Here is a 14,492-nt window from a genome sequence, read left to right on the forward strand (position 1 = left end):
TCGGTGATAGCATTACAGTAGGCACATCGTTTGGTATACGGGGAAACCACCGGGTCGCTTTGTATCTTGTTTTCATGTTTTTTTTTTCGCTTGAAAGATCATATTGGCTTTAAGTACCAAAACCGCCACTTTCTTATCAGGCACGCCATAGAAGGGGACGGGAGGGGTCCGGTATAATTTTGACCCCCTGGGTTCCTTTCACGAGCACGGCGCCTTTATAGAAATGTGGCCGCCATTGCTGGGATTGAAGGTTCGAGCTTGATTCCATGACCTTATGCTTACCAGTGCAACGCCTCAGCCGCGCGTTAGCCACCACGGCTGGCTGTTTTCCACTTTTTCATTTATTTATTTATTTATTTATTTATTTATTTATTTATTTATTTATACAGACAGACAGTCTGCAGGCTGCCAGACATGACAGTGACGAGTGAGAGCGTAACCAACAGCAACAAGAAAATAGCGTATCAACAGGTACCTTTCACCACAAAAGTTCAACTGCAGACTTGAAGGATCCTGGTTCACAGATGCTTTGCGTTTCGCTCCCCACCGAAATGCGGCCACCGTGGCCGGGATTTCATCCCGAGACCACGTGCTTCGCAGCGCAACACCGAAGCGCAACACTTACATAATTACGCATTTAAGTGTAAACGACGCACTCATCAGAGCTCGGTTTTCTTTGCCCTCGACTGATTATCATGATAACGTCAACATCTGTAGGAATAGCCGCCTTTCGCTATCTCGATTAGTTAATGTGACGTTCACCTGTGCTGTGCATATATGTGTATATATATATATCCACAGCACAGGTGAACGTCACATTAACTAATCGAGATAGCGAAAGGCGACTATTCCTACAGATATATATATATATATATATATATATATATATATATATATATATATATATATATATATATATATGACTTCTCAGTTACATCACATACGCACTGACAACGGCAAGTCTTTAGCACAAGTCTGATTCTTACAAATAATACTTCTGAGCTGACAAAACTTAATTTGTATGCCTGCCGGCGTACAAGGCTGACCTCCATTGTACATCCGGTTAAACGCATCGAGATAAACAAAAATCACTGATTACTGCTTTAAAATATCTGCGCGTTTAGGCTGCTTATTTGCATGAGACATACGCAAGCTAATTTCTATTCTATAATAGTGGTCATTGAGCTTGAAAGCAAGTTCGGGGCACTTTGCGCATACACTTTGCGTTGCATTTGCATTCCATATCATTCCTGCCGTCGCCCGTCGACCTTAACCGCCCTGCGAAAACAGATGCGGAACTTCCCATAATATATAGCTTCTCTAAAAAAAAGAACGAAAATAAACCCCACTTGGAGGACGCTTGAGTTTTGCCTTTAAGAGTGAAGTGCGACAGGATTCAAATATCCCTGAGTGCTTCTCACGCTTCCCGGCAACTGGAGCCTATGTGGCCTGAATGTTTACGGGTAAATTCTGGTGGCAAACGCTGTGCACAAAGGCGAGCTTTACGATAGAAACGCGGCCTCTTCTGTGGGCCGGTAAAGGAGAGGGCGCACAGTCGCGCCCAAAAAATTACGTAAATTTCTGGTTTCGGTTATTCTTTCCCACTTTAATTATTTTTGTCTGAGAAGATTTCACATAAATGGCACGCGCTGTTGGTGGTTTGTTTCATGACATTTGTTTGTGGGCTGTCATTCTCAAAATTCCGAGGAATAACTTTGTCATGAATGTAAGACTTGCTGTGAGCAACTTTAGTTATAGAATGGAGTGACAATATAACCCGCACATGCTGCATGTCGTATAGCAAGGTGTGGCGTATACATATACCGAAATATGTGCGGAAATTTTCATCCAAGGACAACTCTGCCAACGCCGACACCGGATTTTCTGCGACACAGGGCCGTTAAGAGGAAGCTTTAGCTCGGGCTCAACCCCGACGCAACCTATTCGAATACATGTAAAACGCAGAAACGCTTTTCTGAGGTAACTCCTTGACCTATTATAATAAAATTTGTTACACTTGAGAGAGAAAGTTAAATTCTACCGACTGTTGCAAACGGTATTTCGATTTAGGGCATGACGTTTGTCAAAAAAGATTTTCAAGAATTCTCAAGTTTGAAAAAAATAGAAGTACGAAGTTTAAAATAGCTCTGCATCAAAAACAGGTATCGCGGTTCTGTAAGCGGCACCCTTTAGATCACTGAAGGCGGACACACTCAGTATGTCATTTTATAGTATACGTGAATTGTTACGTTTTGTGCAAAGGTTCGGAAATAGCTCTAATTTCATATTACTATATTTTTTGAGATTCATATGTAACATATCAATTTTGTCCTCTTTAGATGTACTACTATATGCAATTCAGAAAATTGTGATATCATATATCATTGCTGAATTAGAGTTGTAAACTTCATAGTTTCGTTTTCTAAAAATTTTCCATTTCTGCCATATTTTAATGAAGAATTGACGACCTAAATCAGAAATTCGAAACCAACCATCGCTATATTTCAAGCTTTTCTTTTAAATGCCACAAACCTCACAAAATTTGGTGCAGTAATTGCTGAGAAAAAGGAATTCTCCTTTTACATGTATTTAGCTAGGAGCACCCGAGCTAATGCTTCCTCTTAACGCCATCGCGTTAGAATGTTCTCGCATAAATGTAAAATGCACCCCCACATGGAGACCTCGGTAAGCAAGTATCATTTGGAGTTGCACTGAGCAAGCATAAAGAGGAGGCCAGCAATAGCTTCGCTAGAAAACTAGCTTGTGTTCTTAAATTATTGCAGCTGCACTAAAAAGTATACCGCAAATATGAAATACTGGACTGGTGCATTTCATTGGTGGTGTTTTTGCCAAGTAGTGAAGAAATATATTAGCAGCAAACGTAGCTTTAGGTTGAGCACCAAACACTGTTCCGGTAGAGGTTCTTCTTGGCAAATTCTACAGTGCGTGGCTTCATGCACACGCTGCAATTTCGAGTGGAGAATGCAACCTTCATTACAAAAAAAATTCGTATTTTTTACACGGTTCACCTTATGCCGTAAAAACTATTTCATTGTGAATTAGGCTAGCTGGCAACTTAGTATATTGAGCTTCACTTGTTCCCATTACGCGAGTGGTGTTTTATTCACCACTAATTTAGTTTGACTTGCACGACTCTGCAGCGGATGGGATGTAGAGCAAAACGAATATCCAAACTTTTAACTTCAACATCTGCTACGGCTGACTGCAGTGCCCCTTGGACCACTGCTATAGCAGCCCCCCCTTTTTTTTTTGAACCGTTGATCCGTGGTCGGGAAAGAGGCGCGTCGCTACGATCCCCCGTTAATCGATAAGAAAAAAAGCCGCGCAGGGCTTCTTCCGAGCAATTACCGCCGTGTAATTTAGTGCTCTGCGCAGGCGGATGGAAAGTTCAGAGGTATAAGGGCGGGGTGACAGCTGTCGGAAGCCGCCCGCAAAGACACGTACGCCTGCTACCACCGATCAAAATTTAATCCTACGAGGGCTATTGTGCGCAGCGATGGTAATTATTCGACGTGGCGAAGTCCCGAGGCTCGGTTCCTTCCTTTCAAGGTCAGCGCTTAATTAACGACGGTGCGGCTCGGACGGCAATTATTTCGAAAGACCCGGGTTTTGAGAGGACGGCGCGGTTCGAACTCGACGCCAGCATTAATTACGGCCCCGTGCGGCATCTGGTTTTCTGTAGAACGCGAGAATCCAGTAGGAGTGGGGGAAAAAATAATATTTGTTTTCCGATGGAGTTTCATTTCTCCGATCGATTGATTCATGGGGGTTTAATATCCCGTAGCAACACTGGGGCGCCGCAGCGGTGGACTTCGATTTAATTTCTCACTCATCCGGAGTTCTTTAAACCTAAGTACACGAGCACATCTTGCGTTAAGCCTTCGTCAAAATCCGGCCGCCATGGTCGGGGCCAAACCCACAACGTCGTACTCTCCAGAGGGATGGCAGAGCAGCTGCGGCATCTCGACGGCTTTGACTTCGCTTTAAAACGTAAAAAAAAGTACCAAGATTTTAACGTTTTTGTCGATGTATTCGCACTTTTCTACAGGAGACTGGACTGGTTGACTCGTAGTGACATATCTGAGATGGAAAGAGGCGCTAAGGCGGGACTCTTGCCGGCCAGGTCTTCAACGCTAACACCCCCCCTGTAGCCACATCCTCACCTATACCACCATCTCATTTCTTATCCATGGCATTAGCCTCAAGGCACAGGCGCTGAAAAAAAAGTCATCAAATAAACGCATGGGGCCCTCTGAGATGCAGGTAGAGCAGCAATGAGTTGGCGTGTTTGTCCTACCTGAGCGTCTTGTTCATAATATTTTTTACCACAGCAGCACTTAGCGGAGAGATAGAACAAGGTATTGCTCTCATTTAATTGTCATCTAGCATCAGGCGTTGGTAGTGTATGATTCGGGTGGCTATACCGCTTGCATTGGCGGCGCTTTTGACAACGCAGTGCCTTGTATAGAAGCCCATTGACAACTTGAAATTCAGAAAAAAATTCAGATTTCTTAAGTTTTAGCTGTAAGCAAAGCACACGGAAACAATGCAAGCTCCCGAGTGACGCGTGTACAAGTATTTTATAGTGATATTTTTTTATATGCAAAATAAAAAAAATCAAGTTTTGACTCTTAGGAAGCAATGCATTACCTATGTCCAAATTCTGTAATATTTGTGTGTTGTGCGACTCTTGCGGAACCACAGAAACGATGGACCACATGCTATGTATCTGTCCCCAAAAAGACGTCGAGCGCGAAGTTCTTCGGACAGCACTGAACCAGCTCGATTCTAGACCATTTTTCGTAATAAAGATCCTTGGACCAAGGCCGTTCGCGTCGATGGCACAGTAGGCCACGAAAGCGCTCTTGAAATACCTCAAGTCGACAGGTGTTTCGAACCGTGTGTAGACTCGGCGCGGACCTCACATTGTACGCAACACTGTGCTCTCTCTCTCTCTCTCTCTCTTCGTCCCCATACCCCCTTCCCTCAGTGCACGATAGTAAAGAGGACCTGAGTCTAGTTAACCTCCCTGCCTTTCCTGTCTTATATTTCTCTCTCTCTCTCTCTCTCTCTCTCTCTCTCTCTGTGTTGGCCCAATAAAAACTTGTAGTAACCAATACAATATACGACGCTTTGAAATATGCGACTAACTGTGAGTAAAAGATTCAGCTAATTTCTAAGTAGAAACCATACAAAGCTTGCACAAGTTATTATTAATTTCACCCTGCAAGGTTTAAAAGTGCTATAATATATATTGATTTATAATAGGTAGCTATAAAACATGCGACCTATTTGGATTAGTAAATGCGACTAATTTGTGAGTGGCAGTTTTGCATGGCTTGTACCCATGAGGATTGGAATCTCGTAAGCTGCGAAGTACTATACCATGTTTGCACGCTTAAGTTTATCCAAATGATGTAGCATAGATAATCGTAACGTCGGTTCTTAAGCATATTTGCAAACTTCGCAAATCTCGTTGGCGCTTGGAAAAAAGTTACAGCTGAGGCCTTATCATACATGAGGGCTCATTCTCCAACCCCCACCGTGCAACCAAAAGCCCACTGAGTGATGCCTCAGCAACTGAGATGTACAATAAGCAAAACATTAAACAAACGCACATTTTTAAACGCAGATTTATATTTTGCAAGTGGCGTGGATCCCTCGGTCGCTGCAAGCAGTCGGCGACCCCATGGACTGACTTGCGTGGCATGACATATACACATGGTTTCAGACACGCTTCACATTCAGGTAATTGGGTAAGTTCACGTTGAATGTGAATATAGATGGGACTGAATGTACGTTTGCTCGTATTTTTGAACTAGAGAAATACCTTTTTAATTACATAAATAAACTCTTCTACTTGTATGGCTGTTTGGAATCATTTATGTCCCTCTCTTTCTCTTTCTTTGTTTTCATTTCTGCGGAAAACACACGTAGAATCTCCAAAACACAGCCCCTTATGCGAGGAGCAATATCTTACATTTCCATGACAGTGTCTACACGCTTGAGTCCCGCCCGTGGGTTAATTCTTCGATCAATCCTCTAGACAGCTAATCAATACCGACCCTGTACAACACGTCGAAACGACTTGCCGCGCATTTTCGATCAATAGCGTGTCTAGACGGCGGAAGTTTATTGCGTTTTTGTGCTTCTTTAGAACAATTATTAGCTTCCAAGGCGCCGTAGTCTCAGTGCAGTGGCCAAGCGACAGATCATCTAGTTGAATTATTCGAGATAATTCTTCATAAAGGCAGCGCACTTTCAAATGCAAAGTATGAAATGGCAACGGATCTACCTGTTGGGAAAAGGACTCACGAATTGGGTCAGGCCTATAATAATTAGAATGCCGTTTACCAGCATGAAACCAATACAAGTGTTTCGCTACATTCACAACTTATCCGTTTACGAAACTTTTCATGAAGCACTAACTACTTGTAAATAATTTTTTGACATGGCTAAAAGAGAAAGAGATCTCGCGGACTAATGCGCCACTGAACACCTCGTGCTATATATATGCACTACACTATAAGAAAAGAGGTTCCTTCAGTTTCTAACCAAAGGCTAGTAACTGCTTGTCATACATATACCTAGCATTCTAGTAAGGACAGTTTTTAACAGCGCTGGTACTTGGATTTACTACGCAAAGGAGGTGGTGCAACGGCTAGAGGTTAGTCAGTTTACTAACCGTAGAAAGTAATTGCATCGATACAGTGGCATTTGCTACTAACTTTATAGTGGAGCGCGTTTTTTGTTTGCAAGAGGAGCTTCCATTGCCCAGCAACAATGAAGTTGTCTCTGCATGAGAAATTACGTATGAGAAAATTAATCACGTATGAGAAAAAAAAAAGAAGTTAAATAAGCACGTACTGCCACGCATTCTGGTGGCATTTATAACACCATCACATAATTGCACGTTATATTCGCGACAGGATCATTAGGTTTCGTGTAATAAATTGCACTCTGCAGAAATGCCAACACGACAAAGGGGAACGACGCATCTCACAATCTAATGATCGGCATACTATACGTGGCAGGTTTCTAAGAACAACCTTGTGATTATGTATACCCATAGCTTTTAGGAGCGCAAGTTGTGTTTCTGTGCATCTATGTATCTGGATAAACCAACAATGTTACGAACCTATATGCCCGCAACGTACAGTATGCCCTCATGTGTGCTACCTCACGCCCCATAACTATTAATCTAATAAATTGATAAAAACTATAGTTTATCCAAATATCGCATTAAGACTGCCATTACAGAACATAATCAACGGCAGGTGACAATGGCAATTACTTTCACTAACTGCTCTGTGAAACCTAAACATTGCTTAGTAAAGGCAGCATTTAAAATAGGACGGAATTCTGGAAGGTAACAAACAAAGAGTGAAGTGATAGTATGGGTTGGCCAATTGTGTATCAGCATCGGTTAATAACTTTTTGCTAGATTTTTTGTTTCTGAATATGTACAGTTACACATACTATGTTCTGCTTTTGTGCGCATCTTTTGTGTATAAGAACGAGTAAAATAACGGTTAATGCACACATAACGGCATTATGACACATCTTCGAAAATAACGCGAATACATTAAACATAAGTTCTGAAAGCAGCAGCACGAACGTAAAGGACATAACATGTGAAGCGACTTCCGAACTTTCTGTCGTCAAAGTTAATATTGTGCAATTCAAGGTACTGTTAAATGTGTACTTCAACTAATTTTTTTTTCTTGAGATAGAATGCAAGACAAAGTACCTGTGATTTTCCTGACTCTCTCATTATTACTACCGCAGTACGTCTATAACGCTTCAGCCTAGCCATTCTTTTAAGTATTGCCTTCTCTTTGGATAACAGCCTGCCCGAACAGAATCGAATACAAGGAGAAGCAAAGCGTTAGTTTGCAGTCCATCAACAATGTTTTGCAAAGTTGATGGTGAGCGGATCTAGCAGTGCGACACGATGTACCAAAAACTGCCATTGGATACGCGCTTTTGCAAATGTCTCCATTCGCTTTAAAAGAGTACAAATGTCATCTAGTTAGCGAGCGGTCATTATTAAAACAGCAGCGTTAACAAAAACAATTTTGTTTTTCGTGATACTTCGTTTCAAGATTCTGACAGATGGTATAGCTTTTATTATTATGGCGAGTCTCTTTAGAAGCGACGCGGGAATAAAAGCAGAAATGACAAAAAGTAGTCTATTCATCTGCAACGGTAAGAACCCTTCCACCATATGGCAGTTTTTCCGAGAAAGGAAGAAAGAAGGAAAAAGCTGGCCGGCAAGATTTGGAAATATTTCTTTTGTTAAGGCGCCTTGCAACCCGTTCACGCGGGACAATATACAAGCTTCTCAGAATAGGATTTACCATTGCTCACACGTACGCGCCTGCTTGAGAAAACAAGCTCGCTTTCCCCTAATCTTTCGCCTACAGATATCTCGCGTCTCGGAAAGATATACTGCCATCGCAACGTGTACAGCATTCCGAATAGCCTAGAATGCATCATGTGCCCCAGCGCAATTGTTTTTGCCACAGCTCTAGGGCGATGATAAATTCCCTTTGATTCCACACGGCATGACGCAGTATCCTATCCGCGTGGTGGGAAATCAGAAGCGGTGACTCGTTGCAAGTAAATCGCGGTGCATGAGTCGGTTCTCTTCCTCACAGCCTTGCGTGTCATCGGTGCTTTTGGTTTAGTTTCTCACGCAAACCAGCGCCATCATTTGGAATGCCTGTGATGACGTCACTGGCCGTGCCTCGTTACGTCAATGTAAAACAAAACTTCACCAAGGGTCGTGTGGCTGCTGCACGATTGTGACTATGAAGGTGCAGCAACCATTCTAATACACCACAATTATTTAGGATAAGATAACATTTCCGACCATAATTCTTTTCGCGAATTATCGCCGCAAACGGAGGGGTAAATCCATAATCTCTGTGTATCGGTTCTCTTTTGTGTTTCGATCCTTCAAAAAATGATACCTCTCCTCCGCAATGTAAATCTTTCCGTTAAAGCAAGCTTAACATGTTTATTTGCGTTTCCTTCCAAGAGAACCTAATCATTGATTTCGAAGTTACGCAGACTTGCATTCATTACGTGATCACAATTCAAACCTACATTTGCGTCGCGTAGACGCAAATGTAGAGAATTCTACTTTCATTTACATTGCTTCGCACGATGACACACGCCATGCCTTCTGCCCTCGCTCTATTACCTTATGCTTGACAACAACACTAATTAGAACATCTTCTCGTCTGATCAATGGGTACCGAATAACGCGCACAAGGGGTTTCACATTGGCAATGAACGTGTCATTTTGTGCAATGCAGTAGTAATCTGGAACACGTTACCCGATGATACAGTCTGACGCCGAGGGTTAAGTATTCCACGAAAAACAACTACATAGGGTGCTTAAGTAAGGATAACTTTTTTTTAAATGCCTGTGGCATGTAGCAGAATTCTGCTGCTGGAGCTGGACTTCTCTAAAAAACAAATGTTATAAGCACAACAAATCAAAATAAGTAGTTGACATACTATAAGTGTTTGGCTAATTTACTATTCAAGAATTTTTTTATTACGCACATTACAATGCACAAATTGTGGCCAGCGGGGAACATAAAGAAAACTGATGTTCCAATTATTTTTTAGCTGGAATTCTTAAAAAGATGCTGTTAAGGTAAGTAAGTTGAACAACATAGTATATTTACCGCAAGTATTACGGGTCTTCTATAAAAACAGGTGCTGATGCAAAATTTCTTCCAAAATTCTGACTTTGAGACTGACAAATTTCAATTCGTAATTGCACTATGAACTCTAAAGTAATACGATTGAATGTTGACGAATGAAATTTTGATAATTAGTCAAACATATGTATATATATATATATATATATATATATATATATATATATATATATATATATATATATATATATATATATATACACACTGCATCGCTTACATAAATTTATCTCAATTAGTAAATTTTTACTATACGCCACAGGCTATTTCTAAATATTGTCTTAACGCAGAAAAAGAAGACCTTGGTATTTCACATATATGCTCCTTTATTTGTGACAGCTGTACCACCTTGGTTCGTTGTCACGCTGCAATGTGCTGTGTTTTTGCTTTATCTTTTTTTTACTTGCAGTACCGGTTGTCTTCTGTTTGCTTGCATCATTTGTATTTAATTATTTTGTTCATTTCAGCTATTTGCGTCAAATGTCACGAAGAAAAAGTTATGCAGATCCCACGCACTTCGGAAATTGTTATAAGAAGCATTTTTATTGACTACGCGCGACCTATACATAGTATAAATAGAACAGTTTACTGCAGCAGCACATCAGTTCTCATGGTGACATCGTCGCACAGTAGTCTTGTTCTCGTCTTCGCCATTCCGCTGTCGTCATCAACACGGCGCCTTCATCACCGTACATGCGACATCACCGTTGTCGTCGTCGTCTACGTCACACTGCCGTCATGCTACTGTCATCATGCACTGATCATCGGTATTCCGTTGTATTCGTCACATTATATCAGTCGCCATTCTTCCATCGTCGATATCGTCATTGTCGTTCTATCATCGTCATACTGCCGTAGTTGTGATTTCACCGTTATAATGCTTCACCACCACTGTGATATTTGCTGTCTTGTCGTCTTAGTGCCCTCATCTTTTAGTTGTCTTCACACGCAATACCTCGTCAAAAACACATTTTCCACAACCCTAAACGAAGCTACACGGCAAGAAAAGATTCACGTACAGTGGGAGGAAGCAGCCAACCATTGCTTTGCAAGGATCGCACGCCTCTTGGTTTACCTGGGTCCCCAAGCAACTCTCCACTCTCTCATTCCATCACATCGCGAAGCTTGTGTATAAAGAGAGGTCTCATTTAGTCTTTAACTGCACGAGACTTGCCGGTGGCATTGCCACACATTCCTCCTGACCCCGCCTCTAGCACGGAGCGACAGCATTCAAAAGCAAAGACGTCGACCGTGACAACAAGGCTACGTTTAAGGCTAAACCCCATGAGAGTGATCTTGTGTGCGAAGGTGACGAGCGACGGCTTCGAGTGACGAAACAGGCCGTGGCTTGAACAGATCGCTCGGTCTTGTCGCTCGAACGCTCGGTTCTGGAAATATAGAGTTCGTCGCTATGAGCTAGTGCTAAGTGCTATGAGCGACTAGCCAATAGCGTGAAGCCGGAACTGGATGTACGTCACTCAAATACTAACGATTATCGCACGGAATGAGCAACCGATTGAGTATTTATATGTGCAAGAATAAGAACGTACTGCAAGACCGCCAGAAATATTTTATGGTGTTTTTTTACAGTAAAATACATCAACTTCCATTAATAAAGTACGCGTCACGCTATTTTCAGCGCGTATTTGCTTCCCCCAAATATCTACAACACCGGGGAGACGTCGCTCGAAATCGTCGCTCGCATGGGGTGCGACTTGTAAGCGACGATCGAACGCGACAGCCATCTCCATCGCATCGCTTGTCGCTCGCAAGCGCAAGATCGCTTGCATGGGGTTTATACTTTAGCTCTGATTTTTCTGCGGATTTACAAACGCTGCTGTTTTTGGTTGCGTTTTACCAGGAAACGCGTGGAGAATTTTAAAGTGGCAATATGTATTATATCTAGGATAGCTACTATATCTGGATGCAGAAAAATATCTTAGGATTTGTTTGGGAAAGTGTAGAATCGCTGAATTTCGATGAACGTTTCACTTCAGCCTTCATGCATCGCATAATTCAAGTAGTTCATGGCTGTAGTCTTCTATTCGGTGCCACCTGCTGTGAAGAGGCTGTACGGGCAAGATCGGAACTCGTGCGAGCAGTTGAGGCCACTTCGCTCCTGTCGGCCGCACCGGGGCCCTCTACAACAGACAAGACAAAATTATTATCACTTTGGTGCAGCGTTATAGGGACTGCTTAGTCCTAGTGAAATGAGAAACAAGCAGAGTACAGGGAGTATTATTTAAGCCGAACGATTTAAGGAGTTGTGCGCGAGAAAACCGATATCTGCGAAATCAAGCACACAGGTTTATCAAACATTAAATAGAGTCCAGAAATCCTCTAGGAAACAGGGGATATGCAGTTCACAAGCCCGACATTAGGAAGATTCAAGGGAGTGTAATGGTTACGCTAAATAATGTGTTAAGTAAGACATGGCATTACATTTTGGAATAACTGCGTGCTAAGAATGGTCAAAGCCACATACACAAGAGAAAACCTGCAATACGGTAAACTAAGATGGCTTTTTTATGTGACGCGAAGATGAGGAAAGCTTGAGAGTGGGTTGGTCGGCTATCTACAGCGAGTACAGCTTAAGTGACAAAAGAAGACGAGGATGACGAGCTCATGTGCCCGCCAGTCCGCGTCAGTTCTGGTTGTCCCTCTCTTTCTTTCACCTTTCAGCTCTACTCGGGATGAGAAGACGCGGGAGCTACATCAGCAAGAAGGCCTCCACTATCAGCAAGGCTGAAGGGATTACAATAGCTGCGAGCACAACCTTGAATAACTATTTAAAGTTGTTTATACATATATATAAAGAGTCGCTAGCAATATGTAAATCTAAATGACCCATACTTAGCACCTTGACAGGACAACAATGTTGTCTGCAGTGGTTGCTTAGTGGCTATGGTGTTGGGCAGCTTTTATTTAGGACAACAATGTGTACTTATTTTAGGACCACAATGTGTATTTTTATCTGGAAATCTAAAGCTAGCAGTTAGATTTATTTCACATCAACCCTGATGCCACAATACATCCAGCGAATCTGATTCTCGGTAGCATCTCGTTTCGGTCTGTCAACTGTGAATGTAAAATACCATGTAGAGTGATCATTCGAGGCAACGTGAAAAAAAAAACTAAAATATGTGCACCTCACTCAAACCTCTAAAACTAACTGTAAGAAAGCTAATTGTAAAGATGTAAAACTGTAAATGTAGATGTAAAACTAACTGAATAACAGTGTAAACACTATCTTAGAGAATATTTTCTATAAATTTTGAAATTCATCGGCCACATTTCCTTGCGTTACAGATGACATTAAAACTAGCAGCTGCGCACCTTGCTGGCGCTAAACATCATTCGATTGAGTAAAAATACACATGCGAATTAATAAAGGGCGACCAAACACGAGCTAAAATATCAACCGGTGCCTAACGTTTTCCAGCTTTTAGAACAACGCTCAGGCTGAACGAAAAACCGACTAGCCCCAAGCTCTCACTCTTATCGGCTCTCGCACTCACCTGAGAAACAGGTCGAGCACCTCGCCGACGAGCCCGTGCCGCGCCAGCCGACCCCCGGCTGCCTCGCACTGGGCGCGGCGGACGCACGCGGCCCCGTCCACGCCTGTGTGTTCCAGCGCCATTTGCGCGGCTCGCAGCAGCGCCTCGCGGCCATCCTCGCCTCCTTCTCCGGCGATCTCGAGCTCGAGCGGGAACGACACGCCGTACGTGGCCGTCACTGGCCCCGCGGTCGCGATCTTGGCCTTGAACGTGGGGCTCAGCGTGACGCTGGACACGAAGTCCGAGAGCGCGAGCCGTCCTTGCACCGGGCAGAGAAGCAGCAGCAGTAGCAGCAGCGGCCGCCACGCCATCACTGCGGCCCCGTGACGGGACCGCGTCCGCTATGTGCACACGTCACGCTCAGCCGCCCGTGGTGGACAAGGCGAAATTCACAAAACCGAAGCTACGACGCGGGGGGATTCGTCTCGGAGAGCCACAACTGAAGAGCCCACTCTCCTCTCCGCGCGGGTGCCGACACGCAATCCCCCGGCGTGTAGCACAGGCGATCGCGCGGTGTTTACAGAGTAACAGAGGTAATAGTAATGTCCGAGATGCAACGACTGTGCTTTTATGCGAAGCATATTACTAGAGCTCAACCCAGCTCCTTAGGCGCGGCGGTGTCGCCTTCAAGGCTGACCACGTGACACCGTGACGTCACGACAGAGCAGAAACGGGGCTCCAACTCGCGCCGTCGCTCGCGGCGTCGCGGCGGTATATAAGCAGCTGCGCTTGTTTCTAGGTGGCTTTGGCTCAACTCTTGCAAGATGGGCTTGGTGGTAATCGAACCAGGGTCTCCGGAGTGTGAGACGGAGACGCTACCACTGAGCCACGAGTACGATGCTTCAAAGCGGTACAAAAGCGCCTCTAGTGAATGCGGTGTTGCCTTAGAAACGAGCTGTTTCTAAGGCTCAGGCGTGCGTCGCTTGCGCAGGCGTACATTTCGTTGCCGCGCCGAACGCTGCGTTGCTCGACGCTCACCGCGTCCAATGCGGGGCGCGTAGTCGCTGCGCCGTAGCCCATTGTCTTACACCCCCTGGCGGGTCGACGGGAATGCTGTCGCGTTCCACTCTTGAAGGCGAAGCAGAGTAACGCATGAGTTGTTTCTTCGTCTAGCCGAACCAAATATAGCCAACAGCAGTTCACCAGGCTAAACAGTGGTTCAACAGCTAAAATAAAGGCT

The 14,492-nt window shown here is 43.7% G+C and overlaps 1 protein-coding gene across 1 annotated transcript; it reads right to left on the reverse strand.

Moving 5' to 3' along the window:
• Positions 1-10,278: 10,278 nt before the first annotated feature.
• Positions 10,279-13,676, reverse strand: LOC142581960 (uncharacterized). The gene is made up of 2 exons (XM_075691395.1): positions 13,274-13,676; positions 10,279-11,896 (listed from the first exon to the last, which is right to left on the reverse strand). The coding sequence occupies exons 1-2, from the start codon at positions 13,621-13,623 to the stop codon at positions 11,797-11,799; spliced, it is 450 nt and encodes a 149-aa protein (XP_075547510.1). The 5' UTR covers positions 13,624-13,676; the 3' UTR covers positions 10,279-11,796.
• Between the last annotated feature and the right edge of the window lie 816 nt (positions 13,677-14,492).

This window comes from Dermacentor variabilis, chromosome 5 (genome assembly GCF_050947875.1).
Source record: "Dermacentor variabilis isolate Ectoservices chromosome 5, ASM5094787v1, whole genome shotgun sequence".
Lineage (NCBI taxonomy): Eukaryota > Metazoa > Arthropoda > Arachnida > Ixodida > Ixodidae > Dermacentor > Dermacentor variabilis.

Bases quoted from the DNA above. Each gene is read 5' to 3' on its own strand.
- LOC142581960 (XM_075691395.1), bottom strand. From the start codon at position 13,623: ATGGCGTGGCGGCCGCTGCTGCTACTGCTGCTGCTTCTCTGCCCGGTG. The intron at 11,897-13,273 runs GTGAGTGCGAGA...TGTCTGTTGTAG, and splicing joins GTGCTCGACCTGTTTCTCAG to AGGGCCCCGGTGCGGCCGAC.